At 45.1% G+C, this 25671-nt stretch overlaps 1 protein-coding gene across 4 annotated transcripts in view; it reads left to right on the top strand.

Annotated features, from left to right (window-relative positions):
- zranb3 (zinc finger, RAN-binding domain containing 3) overlaps positions 1 to 25671 on the top strand; it is a 98860-nt gene that overhangs the window by 22156 nt on the left and 51033 nt on the right. For all 4 annotated transcript variants that reach the window (XM_056587963.1, XM_056587960.1, XM_056587962.1 and 1 more), the window contains exons 9-14: positions 2436 to 2555; positions 7134 to 7253; positions 7655 to 7834; positions 8138 to 8326; positions 11178 to 11640; positions 18822 to 19079. In XM_056587963.1, coding sequence (XP_056443938.1) covers positions 2436 to 2555; positions 7134 to 7253; positions 7655 to 7834; positions 8138 to 8326; positions 11178 to 11640; positions 18822 to 19079 — 1330 coding nt within the window. The remainder of the gene's footprint in view (positions 1 to 2435; positions 2556 to 7133; positions 7254 to 7654; positions 7835 to 8137; positions 8327 to 11177; positions 11641 to 18821; positions 19080 to 25671) is intronic.

Here is a 25671-nt window from a genome sequence, read left to right as displayed (position 1 = left end):
CACACCGTTTTCCCGCCAGACTATCCACACCGTGTAGTATTCAAGTATTCAAACGTAAATCAACATAAACCCAACTGCTTAAATGGTTCTGTGGCTTGTTAGTGAGGTTATAAAACACGAGTGACGCCGTATGACGGCCGCAGCCGCGAAAAGCCCTCGGTGAGACCGCCGGCAGAGGCCGTCGCCACGGTAACCGCGACTAATGGTTACCGGTGAAAGCACTTACAGCACAGCGGGGGTGAAGGGAGGAGGAGGGGTGGGACGAGGTGAGACGTGGCCCAAGCGCCTGTACGTCGGCACGGCATAATTTGGCGCTGTTGCGGAATGCTGAGGTTATGTCGCCATGGAAACGTTTATTTTCCTCCCACTCTTCTCCTCAGTATCCATCTCCTCTGTTAAGTCATTAGGGGAGGTTTGCGGTGAATTAGCCTAATTGGATGTACGATACTGCTACGATAGAGTCTAATATACATTGAACCCGTGGCCTCCGCCCCCCCGAACTCTGCCCCTCCCCGAGCAGCGACGCTAACAAAGCTAGCGAGGTCCGGAAATGACCGGCCAAGGCCATCGATCGGCCGCCGGACCCTGGGCTCACTGGACATACCTACGCTCTGATTGGATTTCTACTTGGTTTCTCTAGCCTGACCCACCCAGGCGTTCGTTCTGATTGCATCCAGCGAGAACGCCCCAAAACCCAACGAAAACCCACTCAACTGAACCGGAGAGGAAACCAAACCCAACCAGAGCCAAATATTACTTCCACCACTCCCCCCGCCCCCCCCCCCCCCCCCCCCCACCCCCCACCCCACTAGATCTCATTTCCTCTCCCGTCACGATTTGGCCAAACCCCCAAACCTTATTTCCTTTTAACTTAACCTTAGAACTTCAGGGTACAACATCTCGACAGCACTTTTAGAAATATTTTATTTGATATATCTATTATTGGTGTTTGCACTTTATGGCCTGCAAGGGACGGGGAGGAAGTCGCTGGGGAGGAGTCACACATCTATGTCACCTCAGCTGCCAATGCCCCTCACTGCCAGGCACACATAAATGACCTGCACCCCCCACTCTCTGTCTGTCTCTGCCTTTCTTTCTCTGCCTCTCTCTGTCTCTGTCTCTCTCTCTCTGTCTCTTTCTGCTGGTCTTTCTCTCTGTCGGTCTCTGGCTCTCTATCTGTCGGCCTGTCTGTCTTTCTGTTTGTCTGTCTGTCTGTCTGTCCGTCCGTCCGTCCGTCTGTGGTATTGGGTGGTAGGGTGGAGGTCGGGGTCTCCCCCCTCCAAGCCTCTACTTCCAGTTACCCAGGCAGGAGGTGCTGTGATGGGGCACTTTAAAGTGCTCTAACGCCTCTGACAACAGGGAGGAAAAGTTGGTGTGCTAATTAAAGTTAGCGAAGGGAGGGAAGGGGGGGCTGAAAAAAAAGGGGAAAGTCAAGTTGTTAGCAACAAGGGCAAACCAGCCCCCCCCAACCCCTTCCCCTTTCCATACTCTCCACCAATCAGCACTGACCATCTCCCCCCTTCTGAAAATAGCACACAACCGGGTCGATGACAACCTGGGCGAGGAGATTCATTACACCGCGCCGCGGGTAATTATCGCCAAGGCTAATTATCGCCCCGGCTACGTCGGAATACTCACGCCAGTTTGGCGTCTGACAGGCGCTGGACGTTGTTCAGGGCTTTTTCTCGGCGGCAATTCCCGATGCAGAACGCCTCGGAGAACGTTGGCGGGAGAGAAGTGCGGCACGGCCCATGTGGCCGCCGTGCCCCAATTCTAGTCACTACGTCTGATCTCTGCACAAACTCTTCACTCCTGGCATCCCCCTCCGACCCAGATACAGCGGGCCACCACGTTAGGGGGGGGGGGGGGGGGGTCGACTCTCGATAGATGGATAGCGATGCTCCCTATAGATGGATAGCGATGCTCCCTATCCATCTATGCGAGGCGTAATCACCTCAATGACTTCTGATTCATACTATAATCTGGATCAAAGGTGTCCTTAATCACCTGTGACTCCGTTTATAGACTTAGGGTCGTCACCCCCGGTGACTGATGTCATCGTGGCCGTCAAACAGTGACGGAGATCATGTAGAACAGAGTGATGCTTTCAACTCTTTGTGATTCCACAAAGAGTTATATCACATCATAAAAAAAATATTTGAATGGAGTAATATATGGCTTGCTTTACTCCTTTCTTTTACGTTTCTCAACCAGAGAGAAAATCTTTCTTTGGGCAAACTCCGTTGGCAGCTAAGTAATAACATGATGTCCCCTGCTGGTAAATCATTGACCTGCTTTTACTATCTGCCCCCCCCCCCCCCCTCCTCTCTGTAGGTCCTGGCCCACAGGCCGTCCAATAGGAAGTTAATTACAGCTGTAGACCAGCCGTTAATAAACTGAGGTGTGTGTGTGTGCGTGCGTGTGTGTGTGTCCAGGCAGGGGCTGTGAAGGACTACATCAAGATGATGCTGGAGACGGAGCAGATAAAGTTCCTGGTGTTCGCCCACCACCTCACCATGCTGCAGGCCTGCACCGAAGCCGTCATCGAGGCCAAGGTAATGCCCCCTACCGCCACCAGTCCCCCGACCGCCGCACCATCCCCCCCTCCCACCATTATCCCAACCACAAGCCCCCCCCCCACCACTACCAACCCCCTAGCCCCCACCTCCAATACTACCACAACTACCCCCCCCCCCCCCCCCCCCACCACCACTATCCTCCCCTACCACCACAAGCCCCCACTAACCCCAACACCACCAGCACCCCCACAAGCATCCACCACCACCAACACTATCCCCAACCCCTCCACCACCACTATCCTCCCCCATCACCCCAAACACCACCAGCACCGCAACAAGCCCTAACCACCCCTCCCCCCAAACCACCACTTCCACCATCCCCATTATTTTGGGTCTAAGCGGACAACAATTTTTTAAATTGGTCCAGTATTGAGCGAGAATGCGGAGCCGTAATCCGTGAGATGCGCTGCAGGGTAACCCTCTTGGTCCGTAGCACCCCAAAGGATCCCTACAGAGAAATAACCCTGTTGCTCTTTACCTTTCGCTTGATCCGACCCGTTTTGTGTCCAGCCAAATCTCACGGTGAGCCGGTGGTGGAAGAGTTCAGTTGTTGCAGGAAGAGAAGGTGGAATCGTATGAGAGGAGTGCCTGCCAGGGGTGCTGGGTTAGACTACAGGGAGCGTAGCTTGGTGTTTTCTTGAAGATCTGTTTGAAAGAGGGTTAAAGGCCCACTATGCAGGATCGGCCATTTCTTCGCTGTTTTCTTGGTTTGTGCACGCACTTTTCTCTACACAGCGCCCCCTACAGCTTCGTAGTAGATATTTTACAACACTGTCGTAACAACTCGTTGACGACCCTTCCCCATGCACTTCTACGCTAGCCATGTGCATTTGATCCATGTGAATGCAACAATTGCCTCAAAACTGTCTGTTTATATCTAGCCGGTGCCATGTTTGGGGGTGTGTCTGTGCCGTAAAGCAGTTTCTAAACTACAATCGGACTACATTTTCGAGGCGCGATTGGATACTTCCGCTGCGTCACATCCAGATTGTGTCGGTCCGAACGGAGCAAGTTGCATATTCGCTTTTTCCTTGGAGAAACGACAGGGGGCAATGAAACACCCGCCAAACGACCAAGAAATGGTTGTAGAACGATCAAAACGACTCTCAACCTGCATAATTAAGGTTATTTTGGCAAAAAAAATTGCATAGTGGGCCTTTAATATGCTACTGATGATAGTGCGCTGATTGTAAACGTTATATTTGACTACCTCTTGTATCTTTGATTCCTGTAGAGATATGTTTCAGGCTGAACCTTAAATTGTTAGTCTGTTCTCAATTTCAGCAGGATTTTCTCTGCTTCAATTAGCACCGTTTAGTAGACTAAACAAAAGTTGCATACAATCATTGACAAAATAACCAAATGGAAATTTTCGTAATGAATATGGTAACTTTCTGCTAGTTTTTTACAATGCTTTCCCTTGGAAAGTTCCCCCGCATTCAATTAATTGCACATATACTTCACGATAAAAGCCCCCCCGGTGGTTTTAATATCATACAACCCACACAGAGCACTAATAGTTGGATTAATGGTGTCTAGTGCTCCTTCATATTTCACTTGCTGTCCGTCTGACCGACCGGAGAAAACCTAAATTGGTCACATGATATATTAGACCCTGCTGTGTGTCTGAGTGGCAAAACCTCTGTTCATCCCCCTCCTCACTCCCTTACCTCTCCATCCCCCCCCTCTCTCTTTCTCTCTTCCCATCTCACACTCTCTGTCACTCTGCAATACTTAATCTGTCTCACTCCCTCTCTCTCCCCCTCTCCGTCTCTCCCTCTCTGTCTCTCCCTCTCTGTCTCTCCCGCTTTCCCTCTATGTATCTCCCTCTCTGTTCCTCCCTCTCCGTCTTTCCCTCTCTCTCCCTCTCCGTCTCTCTGTGTCTCCTTCTCTCTGTCTCTCCCTCTCCGTCCGTCCCTCGCCGTCTCCCTCCCTCTCTATGGCTGTATAGAGTAGTTGTACTTACACACAAGCTGGTACATCCACCATGATGTAACTCTGATGTCACAGGCTGGACACATACACACACGACACACACACATACACACTATTTATTTTGTGACTGTATGCAGTGAATGCAGTTTCCCTGGTGACCGGTCTACAGTCTCTTTTCTTATGGAAGGGGGGAGGGGGAACTAGTAGAATAAAAGGCGATGGAGGTAAGATGCAACGGCTATTATTTGAGTGGAAGGCAAAGAATATTAAAGCCAATTTAAGACTGCTCCCTGCTCAGTACTGACCAAACAGGGCGTCTCTCCAAGATCAGTTTGGGGAATCTATCTTGCTTGTCAATCATCGGTGTTTGAATGTAACACTCCTCAATGGCGGAGAGATGAAGAGAGGGAGGGGCCTTTGAATTTTATTTTTGTTGCGTTCCAAAATGTTGCTCTCATCATCTCTGTGCTCTCTCTCTCTTAAACATTCTGGAATGTGACCGGCAGCATGTTGAACTCGTCAGCCGTCTTCTCCAGGGATGAGGGACTGATAGCGTATGGGGGGGTGTTTATTCTCAACTCAATCTGTTGGGTGACAGAAGTGAAGATCCTCCTTTGGATTGTTCTCACCACAGCCCAGAAAGACTTATTTTGTCATCGAGGCCAAGTTCTTCCTATTTAAAACAAAATACAAAATCTGTTTGTGTTTGGCTCCAGAACCCATTTTGAATGCGTAGGGGTTTAGTTTCTCCAAAAGTGTGGTATTTTCTTGCAACGACAACCACTTCTCCTTTTTCCCCTCAGTCAGAGAAAAGGTTTGAGTTTGGAACTCAACCGTGGTTTTACTTCTAGCTTCTAACCTGTGTGTGTGTGTGTGTGTGTGTGTGTGTGTGTGTGTGTGTGCGTGTGCGTGTGCGTGCATGTGCGTGCGTGCGTTTGAGTCGTGTCACACGGGTTGGCAAAGTGTTGGCTGATGTTGTTGGAACGCCTCGGCATGCGGCAACACCTTCCACGGCGAGGACAAACTCCCACCTATCCCCCTCCTTCTCCCCCTATTCACACCCGCCAATTAACAGAACACGTGATTTATAAATTTTGATTTTCGGTTTCTATTTTTAGTAAACATGGTGCGGGTCTTGCAGTGAGGACTTGGAGGTTCTGGGGAATGGTTTTTATTTTATCTTTTTATATGACACACCATATGCTGTGATGTAATCTTAGGTTTAACTTTCAGATTCGCTTTCAGTTTCAGTTTCAAGTAAATATTAAATAAGAAAACATTTTCAATAATAGTAATAATAGTTCAAATATTTGTTGTATTTACAAAAACATTTTTGGAAAAAATAAATCGTACACAGAAATTCTTCTGGTTGAAATGACCAATGAAAAGGGGCGAGCTTCAACTTCCGCAATCATCAGACCGTCCTGTCTCCCGTCCCCACAATATTCGGTCTGCAACAGGAATTGCTTTCAAGCGTTAGTTTTTTTCTTATTCATTTTGAACGCTTTCAAGCGTTTCAGTTAGGCCCGATGCAATCAATTCGTTTTTTGTTTTTTCATATTTTGCTTTGAGTGTTTGACGCCTAACTCGGAAGTCACTTTGGTGGAAGGCTAAACGTAATGCACTGCCTTTATTGTACGGTCTCTGTGTGGCTGGTCTACCTGCTTGGCCGGCTTGCAAGCAGTGAGATTTATTTTCGTGAAGCCTACGCTTGAAAGGTGATGGCATTTGTTGTGCAGTCGCTAGGCAACCATGCTCCATTCGCGACAGATTCACCAGTGCTTGCAGCGTATCAAACCTATAAAAAAGTATATTGAAGATTTACAACCATTACAAAATCAGATCAAACAGCAAAAGACTTGCCAGTTTCATAAAAAATGGCAGTGTGGCAGTTTTCTGGTGGGATCTTTTCCTGCTAAATGTTTGCCCACAGGCAAATAGAAACCCCTGGACAAAAAACTATTTAGGAAGAAAACAAATGTGAAAGAGGACACATTAATTACTTAGATTTCATATACTTGGTTGTATGTATCATTGGACAAATGACACTGCAAATGCAAGAGACCTGACTCCTGTGTTTAGTTTCTGAATGTCCTCGTAAGATTTAGTCGCCTGCTTCCTAAGAAAATTGTCAGCTGGAATTCAACATTTTGCTGAACTCTCCATCTTGTATGAAGCATGAGGGGATTGTTTCTAGAAGGTTATATTGCTGTGTCGTTAGAATCGGGGCCAGCGGTTGAGATTTTGACCCTCAGCCGTGAGGTTCTGGGGTCTGGATTCAAACCGGATTGCCCGCAGTCCGAGCTGTAGGAATCATTGAGCTGCCCCCTGAAGCCCTTCCTGCTACCTAGTGACTTGTATCTGTAGTCATCGTAGGGCACTCCTGGGTAAAGATATTATCTTATTGAATACTATGGTAGATGGAGGTAAAGTTATTGGCTAAATGACTGAATATATGGTAGATGGAGGTAAAGGTATTAGCTAAATGACTGAATACATGGTAGATGGAGATAAAGGTATTAGCTAAATGAATGAATACATGGTAGATGGAGGTAAAGGTATTAGCTAAATTAACACATGGTATATGGAGGTAAAGACTGTGTCACGGGCCCTCTTCAGGTGGGCTACATCCGCATCGACGGCAGTGTCCCGTCCTCCGAGCGGGCCCAGCTGGTGCGCAAGTTCCAGACGGACCCGGCCATACGTGTGGCGGTGCTGAGCATACAGGCGGCTGGACAGGTGCCTGCTCGTCCATCTGGCCCTCCATCCATTATTTGTCTATGTCTGTCTGTCATCCATTTCTCTATATCTATACCTGCCTGTCTGTCTATCTTTCAGTTTTATATATCTGTCTCTGTCTGTCTGTATGTAAATGTATGTATTCATGGGTCTCTGTCTCTTGTCTGTCTGCCTTTTTTTCCCTCAATTTCTTTCAGATCTGTCCGTCTCTCTTGCTCTGTTTCTCTGTCTTTCTAGCCATATCATACATTGTTCAATATCTGTTTCTAGCTATATGTCTGTCTGTCTGTCTGTCTGCACAGCCTACACCGTCTCTGATCCATACTTCTAGTGACTGATGTTTAGACTTGTGTTTCTGGTTCTGTTCTCCTGCATTGACCAACTTCCTGCCCCCCCCCCAGGGCCTGACCTTCACAGCGGCGAGCCACGTGGTGTTTGCCGAGCTCTACTGGAACCCCGGGCAGGTGAAGCAGGCGGAGGACCGGGCGCACCGCATCGGCCAGACCTCCTGCGTGCACGTGCACTACCTCATCGCCAAGGGGTCCTTCGACACCGTCATGTGGGCCATGCTCAACCGCAAGGTGGGTGGGGGGGGGGGATGAGCAAGGAAACTAAACATGAAGAATAAATAATAATAGTTGGAGTTTTAGCGACGATGACAACAGTGCTCCTATTCTTAATCTAGGACCACAAAAAAGGATCGAATTAAAAAATCTGAATAGAATATAAATGCTAAACATTGGGATATATTTGATACAATGATACAATGGAGTAGGCGTACCATGTGTGCGTTTTTCCCTTAAAAAAACATTGAGGAACATTCTAAACAGCGATGTCTGCCCTATGACCTCCCTACTGACCTATGACCTCCATGTTCCCGACAGGAAACGGTGACGGGCAGCACGCTGAACGGCAGGAAGGAGTACCTGACTGCGGAGGAGGGGGACAAGACCAAGTGGGATTTCCTCAACTTCGCCTCGGCGTGGACGCCCAGCGAGATGGTGCTGCCCTTGCCCGAGAGGAAGGGGGGGGCGCGAGAGGGGGACAACCAGGACGGGCTGTTCTTCACACACGTGAGTGACCTCCCCCCCCCCCCCCCCGGTGTCCATTCGTTCATCTCACCCTACGCATTCATCCGTCTATCTCTGTCCATCCATTCAACCATCATTCTGTCAGTCTGTCTGTTCCTCCATCCATCCATCTATCTATCCTTCCGACTTAAAGATCCCATATCATGCTGTATGATAGTCCAGTCTGCTGTGATTGGTCGGCAGTGTTGGGAACGTTACTTAAAAAAAAAAAGTAATTAGTTATAGTTACTCACTACTTGTTCCAAAAAGTAACTGAGTTAGTAACTGAATTACTCTATAATAAAAATAACTAGTTACCAGGGAAAGTAACTATTTGCGTTACTATAAAAATAATAAGTTGCTATATGTCAAAGAACTTGGATTTTTGATTTGGATTTTTTAAATGGTTGAACTGCCCATTCAAGGCCCTGATATACTTCCAACTGAATTTAAATTTTCTTGGTTGCACATTTCTGCGGCTTTATCAAATCAGTTTGGCGTGTGTGTGTGTTGCGCGCGTGTCCTGGCTTGTGTGTAAAAACACTGGATCCAATTGGCTACCATGAAACATGACTCTACCATAGCCAATCATAATCGCTTTCTTGTTGTTAACCCACCCGGTCTCCTCCCGAACAGTTTGTGTGTGGAGCCAGGGGTGTGTTCGGATTACGCAGTTCAATGCAATCCATTAATAGTAACGCACTGCATTTAATGTACAGTAACGTAACGGCGTTGTAACAACGGAAACAGTAATTAGTTAGATTACCCCGTTACTAAAAATTTGACGCAGTTACCTAACGTCGTTCTTTTAAACAGCGTTATTACAAACACTGTTGGTCGGCACGTCCACTCTGTTGCGATTGGTCGAACGGTTTGTGTGTGAGTCGGTAGAAAAAGCATGATATCACCCCTTTCAACCAATCAGAGCAATTGATTGTGTGACACATCAGCATCAGCCATCATGGTTGTTTATGACAATGTCCCAACATCGCTCCCATAGGGTGCTCATCTGATCAGTCATCGTATCGAACCCGCCCCAAATGAGATAGCCGGTTGAAATTGGCCCAACCCAGGCCAGATCAGCATGAAATCTAAATCAAGCAGTAAATCAAACATGAGTTGGCAGATTTGTCTGGTTCCTAGGCTGCTGTTCAGGTTAATCTGAGAGCACTATCCAGTCAAGTACACCGGAGAATGCCTTGAGGCTCACAAGTTTTCTTTCTCGTCATCAATCCAACTGTCATATCTATCAAACCATCAACCATCCATTAGGGCTGTAACGACATGCGATCGAAACCGAAATCGCAACCCTCAAAGCCACAAACCTGTCTCGCGGTGTGAGAAGGCAGAAGCGCAACATGCACTTTCTAACTCCAATCATCCTTCCAGTCAAGATCCAGCCACGTGATATTAGCTATTAGTGCCAGGGTTTCCGTTTTCCGGTAATAGAAAAATTTAATGTCAGACAAAATTGTATCTCCGGTCAAATTGTCAGATTGAAGTTAGCTAATAATCAGTCTAAATATTAGTCTGCAACGAGATGCCCTCGCTGTGATGGCAGCGCTCCGTGGCTACGGAGGATTGCATTTCTACACAGCCTGCGAAGTCCTCATATGCGATATGGACGACATTTATCCAGAGTGGGCCAGGCGCGCAAAAATAGCCTGTGTGATCCCTGTCTCTAGTGTTTTGTGTGTTTGACCGGCAGTTGGTCTGCTTATAGGTCGGAATGAAGCTGCCACCGATTATTGACAGGCTGGGTACTTTATTCTTATACAAAACCGGACTTGTTTGTTTCTTCACTAGACTGAACACACACACACACACTACCACTCGCTTTCCTCGCTCGTCTACTCACTCGCTGACATCACTCTCACGCACACGCTGCCATTCTCACGCACACACATACACTACTCGTAACACTATGCCTCGTTATTGCGAATCAGACGTTCATTGTTTTTTCCCATCTATTTGAAAGATAGGCTATTCAACATGTTGAATTCTATACGGCCTGCGAAGAAGCGATAATAGGATATTTGACCGAAAACTAAACCTATGCAGGTCACTTTGACTCGCACCGTTTTTTCTAGCGGGAACGCTGGTTAGTGCTACCAAACTACAAATTACTATTATTTATTTGACATTAATGTTTAAAATACGTAAGCCTAAACCACAAAACGAGTTGATATTATTTGTTATTAAATGTTACATTAAGTAAATTGTTAAATAAGTGTTGTTTAAATAAAATGCTTTTTAAATTTAAAAAAATTGTGGGATGAATCGAACAGTGGGTCAAAAATCGTGATACAAACCGAATCGTGAGTTGGTGTATCGCGACAGCCCTATCATCCATCCATCCCACCGCTAACTATCCATACATTCATTCTCAAATCAAATCTCAGTGCAGTGATCAATCCTGGCAGTACTGGCGCATTGAATGATGGGAAAGTATAATCAACCGGCAATTGGCTCACATAGATCAAAATATATAGTCCTTTCACGGAGCCGGGAGATGAAATATGAACTCAGCGAAGGTCTTCGAGCAAGGTGTGCAGCCCGACCGGCCTGCCGGGACACGACATGGGAAGTGACTCTTTTGAGGCAGCATGTGGCTTAGGAGGCAGAGCGGGTTGGCTGGTAACCGGAGGGCTGTTCGATCCCGGGCTCCTCCTAGCTGAGTGTCCCTGAGCAATGCATTTCACCCTTGCCTTGCATGGCTGACACTGCCGTCAGTGAATGTGTGCATGAATGGTTGAATGTTAGGCAATATTGTCAGGAGCTTTGCGTGTCCACTGGTTAGAAAAGCGCTGTATATATGCAGTCCATTTGCTCTGGTCCTTTTTTCTCCACCTAGTTTGAGAAGAACAAGCAGCACGACATTCGTTCCTTCTTCTCCCCCGGAGCCACTGGAGAGAGGAAGAGGAAGAGGACCCTGGAGCAGCATGAAGAGGAGGAGGGCAGGAGGGAGGAACCGGTCGCCATGGAGATGGGTCCAGCCGAAGAGGGAGATCACGACATTGCCGACGCGGATGCCATGGAAACAGACTTCTCCCCACAGGTCCAGCGGCTCAGGACGCCGCGGCCTAGCAGGAACCCCGCCGCCTCCACGTCCTCTTTGTCATCACGGAAACGACTGGCCCGGGGGAGGCGTCTGTCACTGAGGGGCGGGGCCTCGGCCTTGGTGCCACGCAAGCTGTCTGAGGTGCAAGCGGTGGCCGCGGCCCCCAGGGAGAGGTGGGCCTGTGTTGCCTGCACTTACTCCAACAGCGGCCTGCTGGCCTACTGCGAAATGTGTTTGACGAAGCGACCTGAACCCGGTGAGTCAAAGCGTGTGTGTGTGTGTGTGTGTGTGTGTGTGTGTGTGTGTGTGTGTGTGTGTGTGTGTGTGTGTGTGTGTGTGTGTGTGTGTGTGTGTGTGTGTGTGTGTGTGTGTGTGTGTGTGTGTGCATCGGAGACTGGGGCTGACATTCAGAGTGTGCGTGCGTGTGTGTGTTCCCACTGGAACGTCCTAATACATCAAAATACAGCAACTCTCCCTCACAGCGATCCTGACTGTTTGAGATTAGAGTTGGATTTGAGGTATTTTGAGGTCAATCTTTTTGTTTTGGTTTTTCTCATGTCATCTCTAGAAAAAAAGAGTGGGTGAGAGGGTAGTTAGAGAGTTAGTCTAACTCTCCCCCTAAATCTCTCCAGCTGGACCAACAAACTTCATTTTATTTAAACCCTTCCTTCATTGCCAAATTATTTCACCGAACCACAGTGGGGAAAAAGAATGATTCGACTATCTTGTTTTAGACTGTTAGTTACTTAAACCCAAACCAAGGTGTCTATCCGTTGTGACCTGCGGACAGTATCCATCATGGCAGTGTGCAGACACAACACTTCACCACACAGCTTCGTCAGAGAGAAACCCACTGAAATAATCAAATAATTAATGAATCTCAAAATACTGACTCTCTGGCAGATCAACGCCGTGGGACTTGCAACACTTCGGTGTATCTGAAAAAATAAATGTCTGGTTCTTTTTCCTTTCTCACCCTCTTCAACTCATTTTCTCTGTCTCTCTCTGTAACACTCTCTCACTCTCCCGCTCCGCGTTCCTCGCGCTGCTCTTCCCACTCTCGCTTTGTCTCTCTCTCGCCGTGATGATCGGAACAAAGCCTAATTTCCACCTGTCAAGTGGAGTGACGGGGAGAGAGTGCGTGCTTTGAAAGGTGGAATATTTGTGTGTGTTTGGCGGCAGAATGATGTGGGGGGCGATGAGCGGCTGTTGTCGTTAGAATCGTGATGAGATGTGCTTCCTCTCCTTCCACAAACTCCGACGGTTGGTTGGAAACGCATGCGGGCCGGGGGGTTGTAAAATTACATTTTACGATTGATTGAGATATTGAACAATTGATTGAAAAGAACGAAGAATGATTTTATTTATTTCAACAGCGCTGTGATATCCTTGTGTTGCTCATCTGAAGCCTGTTCACAACTTTCTGTAATTAAGGATTGTTAAAGGGCAACAGCAGCCTGGGCGAACCATCGTAGCTCTCCTGGCTTCACTAGAACATCCGTTATTGTATAATTGGTCAAAATGACTTCCTCTACTGATTTTGCATTAGAGCATTTATCGTGGAACCTGCCACGTATGTCAACGATGGCAATAAACCCCTTGTGTCCTTTGGTGATCGATATGCGTTGGTCAGTACGTAGTGTACAGACAGCACCAGCACCAGCTTCCGCAAAAGACTCAAGACTCACCTAGACTTCACCTAGACTCTGCATTAGGCCTGTCACGATAACAATTTTTTCTGGGCGATTAATTGCGATAAGCGATAATATTGCAGTTTTTCCACTAATATAATGATAATGGCATAATAATGCTAGTACACCCTTTCGAAGATCAATAAACTTTTATTTTTTAAAGAACACTGTAACTGGACGTCTGGAAGACATTTAAAATATCCAGAATAAATTAACAAAACTAAAAACAATAAATAAAATGGACTCAGTCCATTTTAACAAAAAATGCTTGAGGGGGTTTACTCGTTGTGCCCTGTAATTATGAGCCCAAGCCCGATTTCAACCCGACATTTGTTACTTAGGCCTGCTCTGCTAAATACATATAATATATATAAATATATATAATGTATAGAACGCCGGTCGTTATCGGGAAAATAAGCCCGACAGGGCGAACAGGACACCGATGCGCAGCGGAGGTGTCTTGCTTCGCCCTGTAGGGGCTTATTTTCAATAATGACCGGTTACGTTCTATACATTATCCCGCTTATTACACGGCTACGTGCCAAAACGAGAAAATAACTTCACATGGTGTGTCATTTTACAATTTATTCGTTCGCATTCGTAGTGTCGATCAGCAGAGAAATAGTTCATCAAAGACGTTGACGTTGCTTAGCAACCGAAGACGCTGGGGTGGACAAGTTACCAGACTACTATCTATGCAAGTGAACGGAGCGTTCCACGGCATTCAGAAGAACCTTGTAATAGAGGTCTATAATATTTCTGTTTAAGGCATCGATTTCTTCTCAGATTAGGACATTAAAGCAATGATTTAAAAAAAAAAGAGTGCGAATGGAAATTATTGCAGCTGGCAAAAAACTCCTGCTACTTGTTGTATGTTGTATGCCTTGGCACTTAATGTACAGACTTATTGAATGTTGCACGTCCTGGCACTTAATGTGCGCACTTATTGTATGTAGTGCTGCACAATTTGGTGAAAAAGTCATTGCGATTATTGTGGACAATATTGCGATTTGCGATCGCGATATAATAAACAAATCGTGTCGTGAGTCTACTTGCTTGGTTATCAATGAAAATGCACGCAGATTGCTGATCATTTTAAAATGTTTATTTCTTACCTCAAACATACAAACCGAAACTATCATAAAAAAATACAAACACTAATAAATGTGTACAGTACTGTTTTCAAAATAACAATATTTAGGAAAATTCAATAAATAATGAAAAAATATATATTTTTCAAAGTAAAGAGATTTCTGCAGTGAGGAAATTTGTTAGGTTTTCTCAATAGTACAACTAAATAAAATAAATGTAATAAGTAAATACAAATTTAATAATTTTATTTTTTTGCACTTTTTTTTAAATTAAATCGCAATTGCGATTTGATTAATCGTGCAGCACTAATTATGTGTCGTACTTATAGTACTCAGTTGTGTAGCATCTTACCCTAACTATTTGTGTTGTATACAGGAATTGGTTAACCTAGTGATGGTTAGTGACTGCACTTGGTTCTATAAACGTCCTTACTGTCCCAACAGCGACATGTTGTTTCTTCTGACAAAATAATATAAGTCGCTGCGGATAAAAGCGTCTGCTAAATACCCTCAATGTAAATGTAACCGGGAGTCCTTTACTGGACTTGTTATCACAAAGACCAAGTTCTGTATTACAAGTGCTTGCATTCGTTTGACAAAAATGGGATTGTTACAGACGTTTTAGTGTGGCCAAGGGATACGATTGGGATGGTCTGATCACCCAGACCTCAATGAAATTGAACGCCAGATGATGTTCTGATTTTACCATAGCTATAGCAGCGTTTCACTGGTTATCCGAAACACACACACACACAATCCCCCCAAACACCACTCCTTATTATTATTATTATTATTATTATTTTTGGTTAGTTTGTTAACAAAACTCTGCAACCTCTAGCAACTTAGTAGGCCTTGACAACCCCTGACACGGATCGAGTTCATTTAAAAAATATATATACATTTTGGCAGTGTTTTAAATTCGCAACATCTGCAACCGCCGGTGTCAGCAGCACACCCGAGATTGTCAAATAACAACCCACGCGCAAATCTGTAAATGACAGGCTGTTCTGGCATACAAGCCGCAGGAAAAAAGAGAAAACATTGACAACTATATTTATAGACAGTGTCTCAAGGCAACGGCAGAATCCACCGCACACTGAAAACAAGAGCAGAATATGAACCATAGCAGTTGGGGTATGACGAGGGTGGTTAGGGGTGTTGGACTCCCAGACAAAAGAGACCGGGTTCAATTCCCAAATATCCAAAGCCGTATCTGAACAGAAGGGCATCTTTGAGCCAACATGGCCCTTAACCCCTCAACCTGGTTTGTCATGGTTCATGTGTCCATGTGAATTTAATGTAAGTCCCTTTGGATGAAAGCGTCTCCAGAAGGAGTCTTGATTGTGTTGCTTGTTACCATTCGTTTGGTAGGCGATTTTTGAGTGATTTCACTGGAGACAATGAGAGGGATTTTGTGAGCCTGGGTTGATTCTTAGATAACATTTGCGATTCTCTAGACATGATATATTCTTCTGGTAAAATGTGAGATTTTCATCATCTCTCCTCCTGATACAACATGTATTTGCAAGGGCAAGTCTGAAATGATCAGAAAGTTATACTTCTTGATCATAGCTAGAATTTCCATTCTTATAAAACAACCCAGTATGTAGTATTGATTTGGGAGGTCTAACAGATATTCCCTCCCAGTGTAACTGAAATTGGTATTTTAGGTATATCTATGATGTTTTAGATACATTAACGTCCTTTCAAGAGTTTCCCTCTTCGTTAACATCGTTAACATAACGGCTTATCATAACTTTGGTCTATCTTTTAACATATACTTTTTATGTACCACTACAGAGGGATAATAATCACTTTTGTGTTGGTTTTCTTCAGTTAATACAGTCATCAGTGGAGACTGTGTTACACAAATTGACTTCTTCTGTTTGCTCTTGTTAGCGATGAAAAAAGTAACGTGTGTGTGTGTGTGTGTGTGTGTGTGTGTGTGTGTGTGTGTGTGTGTGTGTGTGTGTGTGTGTGTGTGTGTGTGTGTGTGTGTGTGTGTGTGTGTGTGTGTGTGTGTGTGTGTGTGTGTACAAACCAGAGACTGAGGGTGACATTTTAGGGAAGGCTGGTCTTTGAACTCACATAGACGCCCAGAGAGACTATCACTAATTATCACACACGCACAAGCACACACACACACAGCCACTACCTTGTTATGCCTCCCCACCCCAACAAGCGGCAGCAAAACCTGCCATGATTTCATAAAGATACTAATAAATCATCAGGGTGGCTATTCGGTCTGCGTATGTGACCAAGTTTGGCTTGAATGAACTTGTTGAACATGTTTCATTGTTCAGCCACTTCAGCAACAAGCGAAAAATATATTTATATTTTTTTAAGTACTTTGTATTGTAGCGGCGGCCAAGAAGTACAAAGTCAAGCTTTAGTTAACCGTAGTTCTGCGCCGCATACACTTTATTGGAGACTAACATTATACATAGAAAACGGCGCACCCATCAAACGAACATGACATTCTCGATGACGGTGGCAGCAAAGATGAACACAACATGTTAAGAGAACAACACACAACTACACACAAACAATTAACAACCCCAACCCATTAACCCCACTTACCCTAACAAATACACTAGACCCTGAAGGCCCTTTATTCAACAGGCAAACACGAATTCCTAGGATCCCCTGCGTGAACCCGGAAGAGGCGTCCACGCCAGGGGTCGCCACAGTATTTTCAATAATTTGACAAGACTCTTTCAGTGACTTACCCCAGTGATTTATTTTTGGATACTGGTCATAAGGAGCAGATAGGAGTATGCCTAGGTAGACTGAGGATATTGGTGTTTGGACCCTGAGGCTATTGCCTGGGATTAAAACGATTCAGAAGACCCTGTCCTGCCCCAAAACGGGATTATAACACAGATTCTGTAGATTCAGCCCAGTCTTTTAAAACACTGCAGAAAAAATGAAAAGGTGCAGAGCAAAAAATAATGGGTGGCAGCCAGGGAATAAACCTTGAATTTATTAACATTTGCCGAGCTCAGGGTAGCTCACCTCTATAGTGTTATGCCAGAAATGTATCGGACAAAGGTTTGTGACACAGAGGATTTGAATGAGAAAATAGGGTGGAGGTGATGCAGAGAGTGGGAATGAATATTGGATCGAGATTAGGAGGTGGGAATGACACGTAGACCTGGAAAGCAGCATGCCACGGTGGGGGAGAGAATGATAGAGCGGTCAGAATGAGCATGTAGCCACCCTACATGCCCATTCTGACCGCTGAGATGAGGGTGATAATCATCAATCCCGATGCCGCAGTCCAGTGACGGGGACACTGTGCTGTGGATGGTGCCGTCCTTCGGAGGAGACGTAAAACCGAGGTCCTGACTCACTGAGGTCATAAAAGATCCAAGGGCACTTATCGCAAAGAGTAGGGGATTCCCCTATGTCCGGGTGGGTGCTACACACGTGGGTGCTACACACTGGTGGTGGTTAGTGAGGTTACCCCCCCCCCCTTCACTGTAAGCGCTTTGATTTTCCAGAAAAAAGAGCGCTATATAAATTCAATGAATTATTATTATTATTAATCAGATGAGGATGGGAATGAGATGAGGGTGGGAATGATATGAGGGTGGGAATGAGCATGCTAGGGTGGGATTAGAAGATAAATTCCAACGAAAAGAGCTAGTGGGAACAACAAGAGGGTTGGAATGGGGAGAGAGTGAGAGAAAATTTTGCTGGGAATGAGGGGTTTTCTGATGGGATGTTATGGTAGGAATGAGCAGAAGTGGGGTTGAAATGACAAAAAGAAAGACGGCACCCAACCGGTCAATGCTGACTCACGGGCATAAATGATGGGCCTTCGGAAGAGGTTAGGTCTCCGATTGGAGCGGGTCCACCATTAGTAATGCCTCGGATTATGCTATTCTGTCTACTTTTCATCCCTTCAATGTCCTTCGCCAGGAAAAAAAATATTATTTTATTGCTTTGCTTTACAGAATTAACTGAAACAATGAGTGGATGGTTAGGATTAATTTTCATGTTGAGCAGCTTTTTCAGGTTTTTGACCCCTTCGTTGAAGTGTCTCTATATCTACTTTTTCCTTGGGCAAGGCACCTTTAATCAAGACTAACTCATCACACACACATTATTTTTTTTCACACGAATACATGTCATTAAAGGGCAGTTAGGGGTTAGGGGGCATCCTGCTTACGGATGCCTTCACTGCCTTTGACGGCATTGGGGGTTGAACCCAGAACCTTTGGGCTGGGTGTCAAAACCTCTGACCACAACATTCATTTACATTTTTACATTATGGGGATTTTGCTGACGCTTTTATCCAAAGCGACTTACAAACATTCATGCACACATTCACAAACTGAAAGCGGAGTCAACCACGCAGGTCGACAGCCAGCTCGTCAGGAGCAGGGTGAGGCGTCTTGCTCAGGGACAGCTCGACACTCACTAGGAGGAACCGGGGTCCGGGGATCGAACTAGCAACCTTCCGGTTACCAGTTTACCCGCTCTACCTCCTGAGCTACTGTCAGAACACTCTCCTCCCCCTGTAGCATATCATGTATCACATGCTGTTTATAACCGCCTCGTATTGGCTGGGATGTTTCAGCCTTTGTCCCCGAGTCAACCTCCGTCTCTTCTCCAACCCCTCCGCCTTCTCCCCTCTCCCCCGTCTCCAGAGGAGCCTCCGGGCCGCCCGCTACCCCCCAAGGAGGACCCTCTGCGTCCCGCCATCATGGTCATTGCCTCTGGTTCGGAGAGCGAGGGTGAGAGCCCGGTCCCACGGGGACCCGGGGCCCAGCCCCCCAGCCCCCCCCTGGTCCCCCAAGACAAACACCCCGCTCCGGTAACGCTGCCTGGAGACGGCCAGAGAAGTGAGGATGGGGATGATGGGGATGGTGCGGCACGACACTCCATCACCACTGATCAAACAGAAGGTAATCCCACCGTTGACGCCACAAACATGCACACACACACGCACGCATGCACGCACGCACAAACGCACGTGCGCAGGCACGCACACATTGAGATACACGCACATATACATGCACACATGCATATAAATACACACGCACAAAAAAAAACACGCACACAAAAAACATTCACACACACATGCATGCAAGCACTAACAGACGCACATACACCCGCGTGCATGAACACATTAAACACACACGCAGTCTTCTTAACACACATTCTAACACACCTTAACACACACTCACTCATACAAAATACAAACACATACATACACATCAAATACAAAAACACACACACATCAAAAACAAACATACACACAGCAGGTATTACCACATTCAAACTCAAACACAAACTCACACTCTTACACACACACTCACACAGCAATCTCTGGCCGCTCTTCATTTCCAGTGAAGATTGTGTGTGGGCATCTCATCCGTCTGAAGTAATAACCAATAAGCACGCAGTCTATCCTCCATATGGGTCCTTGACTGACAAACAGGCAGCTGTGGGCCGTATTATAATGAGTGCTATTATTACACCCTTATATAAGGTGTTAAATAAGCACAAATATTGCCTATTTCCGTTCAACGTGATAAGGAATTGTATAAAAAAATAATATATGGTATATATTGGGGGTGTGCATCTTTCCTTTATAGGACGATCCGATAGGTATATTGATGCATGCGCTAAAATACGATTCAGGGATGATACATTTTAATATGGAACGATTTGATTCGATTCAATGTCCTAACGTTCCGGTGCGTTTTGATGAGATATGATTCAATCCGATAGAAACAGTTAATATTCGTTTAATGTTAACGCATGTATTTTCCATTAATTAAAATAGGCCTTCTATAAAAGAGCCATTGCTTACTTTCAAATATATATATGTTGCAAGGACCATGGAATCTTATGGCTGGTTCAGACTACATGATTTCAGCCAGATTTTGCCCCGATTCGTTTGTCGCAGACAAATTTGTGAGTCGTACACGATTTTGAAAGGTCGGTGACGAGACAAGGTCTTGTAATGTGACATGCTTGCGATCTGCGATGTTTTCGTCTGCAACGTTCGAAAAACATAATTGAATTTTTGGGGGAATCACATGACGTATCCATTGTTGACATGAGGGAACCCCGGCTCAAGTTTTGTGAGGGAAATCCACGAACAGCTGGAGCTCACGCGCATTGTTTACCAACTGACTTCATTGCACTACCTGAGTACACAGTAGTAGTGGAGGCTATCCTATAGGATAGCCTCCACACACACCTTCTAGTTTTTCACTCTCAACCCCCTCCCAGAGCTTTGAAGCATTGCTTCCCTCAGCAAGTGAAGTCGTGTGGATTGTCTGTTTTCTTTAATGAAAAAAAATCCCACCTCTACAATGGTTCAGCAAGGCTGCACAGATCTGGGCAGGGGTGAAGAGTGACACCATGAGGTGTCAATGGAGGGTAGGCGTAAATGATGGGAAGGTCCTGAGAAGAATTGCGTGTGTATGTTTACAAGGGTGGCAAAAAATACACTTTGGCTGTGTGCCAGATGTCAAATTAGTGGTGGACATTAGGATATTGTTCCCGAATTATTTTCTGTATTGATGTGGAGCGGTCCGTGGCCATCACCTCCAGGTCAAGGCCCAAGTCCAGAAGGTCAGTCATTCCCCTCGTAAAACCCAGTGGCTCCATGGCTCCAGAGCTGGTGGCCTCTGTACACTAAAGATTCAAGTTTGATAACATAGCGAGAGTAATTTTCCATTATTGTTATTCTGCATCCATTTATGCGTATCTTACCTGCACCAGTTCTGTGTGGAATATCTCCTTTGTGTCGCCTAACATAAAGGTGTACTGGCAGTATTTCGCATTGAAACCTGGCGAGTCACATCAGCCATCACCTGCCAAGTGTGGCCTCTTCCCATCTTCCTGTTCCAAATAAACTCTTGCTAAGAGTTCTGTTCTTTTCTCCCTATACACGTTCTCAATAGCAGGGTGCAAGTACGCTTTCTGAATGTTATAAAATGTAGTTGTTCCAATCGTTTGAAGACCCATGGTTTGGCACCAGTCTGAGAGTTCCGTGGATGTGCCGCCCCTGAACAGAACAGCTGCAGCTGAAAGGAGATTAACCTCTGGCATTCCTCTTACGTCAGGTGAAGATGTCCAAGTACCAGAATGGCCCCCAAGCAGGGCTCTACACTAACTTTTTTTTTCAGGAGCACTCGTGCCCCTAAGTTAAAAAAAGTAGGAGCACAAGGGAAAAAAATGGGGGCACAATAGGTTTTTGTTTCGAACATTTATTAGCGTGCAGAAATTGCACACGCCAACAGCAACAACTTACTAAAGCAAAATTAAGACAAATAAATAGACAAGATTACATTTAGGCTACACAAAACAGCACCAATTTCGGCTTCCAACGTACCAGGGTTATTGGGCTGGGTTCGATTTATATAGAAATCGGGACAGCGAGAATGCCTAGTGGACTCAATGTGTTTCACCACAGCTTCGCGTTTCAGATGAGGGTTCCCCGTTATAAACAGAGAGGAGCTTGCCATTGCCGATGGGGCTCCCTTACAAAATGTACAGAACATTTTCATGTTCTTAGCATCATAAACTAGCCACCCGAAATCCTTCAACCAGTCGGGGGTTGAATTTGTAGACTTTATCGACTACAGTAACAGCATTAACTTTCTCCACGCAGTCTATTCATAATATTGTAATGACCACGGAAGAGGCATTGAATGAAGTATTGATTAGACAGCGATTTAGATACCTATTAAACCGTGGAACACACAAGACTGGTAACCATAGCAACGTAGGTAAACAAACCCCGCTAAACCCTCCCGTAGCGCCTCCCGCGCTACGCCCATCCGGAGGCGCACAGAGCTTTTGGCAGTGAAATTATATAGACCAGGGGTTTTCAAAGTGTGAGAGAGTGAGCCCCCCCTCAGAGAAAAAAATTCAGCTGAGCCCCCCCCCCCAAAAATTTTTTTTCTAAAGACCTGTGTTTTGAAAGCTATCTTAATTATTTTACACATTTTAAACATCTCTGATCATAATTTTAAAACATTTGAAACATATTTTTTAAACATTTGAAACATATTTTTTAAACATATTTTTTAAACATTTTAAACATATTTCTGAAACATTACAACATCTTTGTGCGTTTTTAAACACATTTCTTAACACAATTTAACAACTTTATCTAAGCATGTTTTAGCTTAACCTTTTTTAAATACATTTGAACATCTTAATCTGTGTAAACTGCCAGTTTACACAGATTCCTTCAGGGTCCCCGACTCTGAATTTTCAGAGTCGAATCAGATCTGCTTTTTCAGTCCAGAGATTCGACTATTCGGCGGGGTTTGTTTACCGGCGTTGCTATGGTGACCTAAATCATTATAAGCAACTGAAAACGATGCCGGTTTGAAACTAAAACTGTGATTCTGAAAAAAGTATAAATGCTATCAAAATTCCGTTTGGATAGTATTGAAGATACAAGTGTGTAGATTTGTTCAATGGTTTGAACGATGGTAAACGGTTGAAAAATGAATGAGTTATTACGATGTCTAGAAGTAGGTGTATCAGAATGGGCAGACGTCTTCAATGAAAACAGCTGAAAACGAAGCGGTATGAAACTAAAACGGTGGTTCTGAAGACATTTTAAATTATATCGAAATTCTGTTTGGATATTATTGAAGATACAAGTGTGTAGATTGGTTAAATGGTTTGCACGAAGATAAACGGTTGAAAATTGATTTAGTTAGGTTACTTCTACAGTTGAAGTACGATTGATGATTTGAATCATCGACTTTCAGGTTTTTCTTCGGGTTTATTTTTTTCTCACGACGCGCCCCCCCTGAAGAACTCTGGCGCCCCCCAGGGGGGGCGCGCCCCACAGTTTGAAAACCACTGATATAGACAATACAATTATATTATATTATATTATATACTATTCTATATAGAGCTCGGGGAGTCGCAAACGGCAACAATCACTTTCTCCTCCATTCTGCGGTTCACCCCGGACTGCACTGCAGGGAATGGTTGGCCGGTTGAAAACTGATTGGCTGTTACGTTACGCACGTCACTCAGTGGCCACGCGAATGTCGCGGCAAAGTTTAAATATTTCAACTCGAGCAAAAGTGGCGTGCTGCAAATCCACCTGAAATCCACGTGAGCGCGTTCGCCCGTGCCGGGCAAAAGTGTTGCGCTGCAAATGGAATCGTTGCTTTGTATGGAATCGTTTCGTCCCTTCGCGTTTGGTGTGAACGCACAGTATAGTGCGCTGTGGAGAAGTCACTCGCAGGCGTGCTCCTGTTTTGTTTTTCTCGTTCACACGCCGAAATATTCACTCGCAAATGCGAGTGAAATGGGCGCACTGTAGAGCCCTGCCCCCAAGACACATCCATTTCATCGTCCTCTGTGCCCCAGAATCAAAGATGGTCTTCGATGAAATCGGTTTCCCGCACATCTGGCAAAATTTGGATAGTGACATGAGGCTGGATTCATTGACAATAATCGTCATTTCACGCCAGTCCTTTACACCTTCATCTTCTGATGACGACGCCGATGTGGGGGTGAGAGTTGACTCAGGCTGATAGCTTTCGTCGGTTTCACCAACTTCAAGGCTACTGGCACTTGTATTGAGGCCTGGTGACTATATAACAAAGAGGTTTATTTTCAATGTTAAATTCCACAAATTACAGTAGTTTTATAATTCCATTAGAGACAATATGCTGACCAAACTTACAAACTGTGCTTGGCCAGAGGGAGGATTCTTGACTGGTGTTGACATCATTGGTGCTGACTGGTGTTCCTCATCTTCTGACGACGAGAACAAAGCTGCAGCAGACGTCGTTTGAGTCTGAAATGCGATACGGTCAATAAACATTTTAATAACATCAAACTAACACACGTGAAACATCGTAAAACATCGTTAACAGCAAACGTATATAGAATGTAGCTAGTCTATCTAACGTTACATTGCCAACTTTGCTTATTCACTGCTGAGGAGTCGAGTTTTGAGTCGCCGGTACATTAGAACAACATGCGACAAAAACATGCGAAAGAAGGCAGATTTACTTTGTAAAAAGCCAACTTATATACAACTCCTATGAGATGTGGTGCTTAACTGCAAATGACTGTATCAGTGTGTCTTATCATTATCAGTAATATAGTCGAGTGAGTCTTACCTCCAGGCAAATGCGTTTAGCGCTGCTAGTTGCAGACATCCCAGGCTGTTTTTTCGTCATATGGAAAGGTAAATATCTACGGAATTGCGGTGTTCAAAAGAGCGTCTCTCTTCATTCCCAGGACATTGAATTCAAAGTTGAAAGTCGGCTTGAAACGGAGACTGCAAACCTTCTTTTGTTTTACGGCTTCCATGGCTGTGTCTTCTCGAAACTTTGAATGATTGATAGCCCGTAGCCACTGTTTGCAACGCTCCAAATCTCTAGGTAGGAGATGAAAACTTACTGCTTGTCCTTTCCTTGTCCTGCTTGAACATCCCGGCACAATGCAAAAGTTCGCCAATTCGAAAGAAATACAAACAAGGAGTAATTCAATAATGAGTTCACCAACTAATACTCTTCACTAGAAATGTTGTGTGAATTGATTTTTAAGATGTCTTGCGGTATCACCTTGGTAGATGGAACCGCAAGTCCTCTGATAGGCGGAGATCTAGATCAGCGAGAGTGGCCTGCGAAGCTGTGCATCGTGGTGCATGATGGGAGTTGTCTTCAATCCACAAGCACCAAAAAGTCACTTTCTGCCTTTACTCGGTCAAGACGGCACCAAATTAGAAATGTATTTTATTATTCGACTACATATATGACCCAATTTCAATACATATTCATGTTTCCACCTGTGAAATTGTCCTTTAAATCCCTGCCGATGTCAGGATCGCAGAGTCGCTCACCAGCTTCTGCAAAAGACTCAAAACTCACCTGTTAAGAGTTCACCTCGACTCTGCATAGCCACCCAGCCCCTTCTGGCCACCATTGTATGTTGTACGTCCTGGCACTTAATGTACGCACTTATTGTATGCACTTATTTATAGTACTTAATTGTGTAGCATCTGCAGTTGCTGATCTCACTGCTGTACACGGGAATGGGTTAGCCAGCGATTGAAGCCTGAGTGAACTCATTGGATGGTTTATCTCATTCAGCCAACCTACCAAGCTACCTGCCCACAACAAGGTTAGCAGACATGTTGCTGAAGCTAGCGAGCTAGTCCTGCGTTTCTCAAGCTTCAGAAGGAGGCCTGAAGGGAGGAGTGGGAGGGGTTGGATTCTCTCGGTTAGTTTCAAAATCAATCTTACTGTGACTGGTTTCTCCAAATGTCCTTGCTCAGCTTTATAGTAAGTAGGATATGGATGGTATTATTGTCATGGAATGGCTAAATTCCGAACACTGTTGTTGCATTTGATATGCTGCTATACATTGGATGAACTTGAGGAGAACTGTTTTATAGTAAAACAATTGGGTTTGTAATTGTAATTTGTGTAGTGGTGAAGGTTACTCTCAGCCAAAGGATTGTGGGTTCGATCCCTGTCCACAGTCTACCTGTAG

The sequence above is a fragment of the Gadus chalcogrammus genome, chromosome 4, assembly GCF_026213295.1.
Source record: "Gadus chalcogrammus isolate NIFS_2021 chromosome 4, NIFS_Gcha_1.0, whole genome shotgun sequence".
Classification (NCBI taxonomy): domain Eukaryota; kingdom Metazoa; phylum Chordata; class Actinopteri; order Gadiformes; family Gadidae; genus Gadus; species Gadus chalcogrammus.
This window is presented reverse-complemented; position numbering and strand designations above follow the sequence as displayed.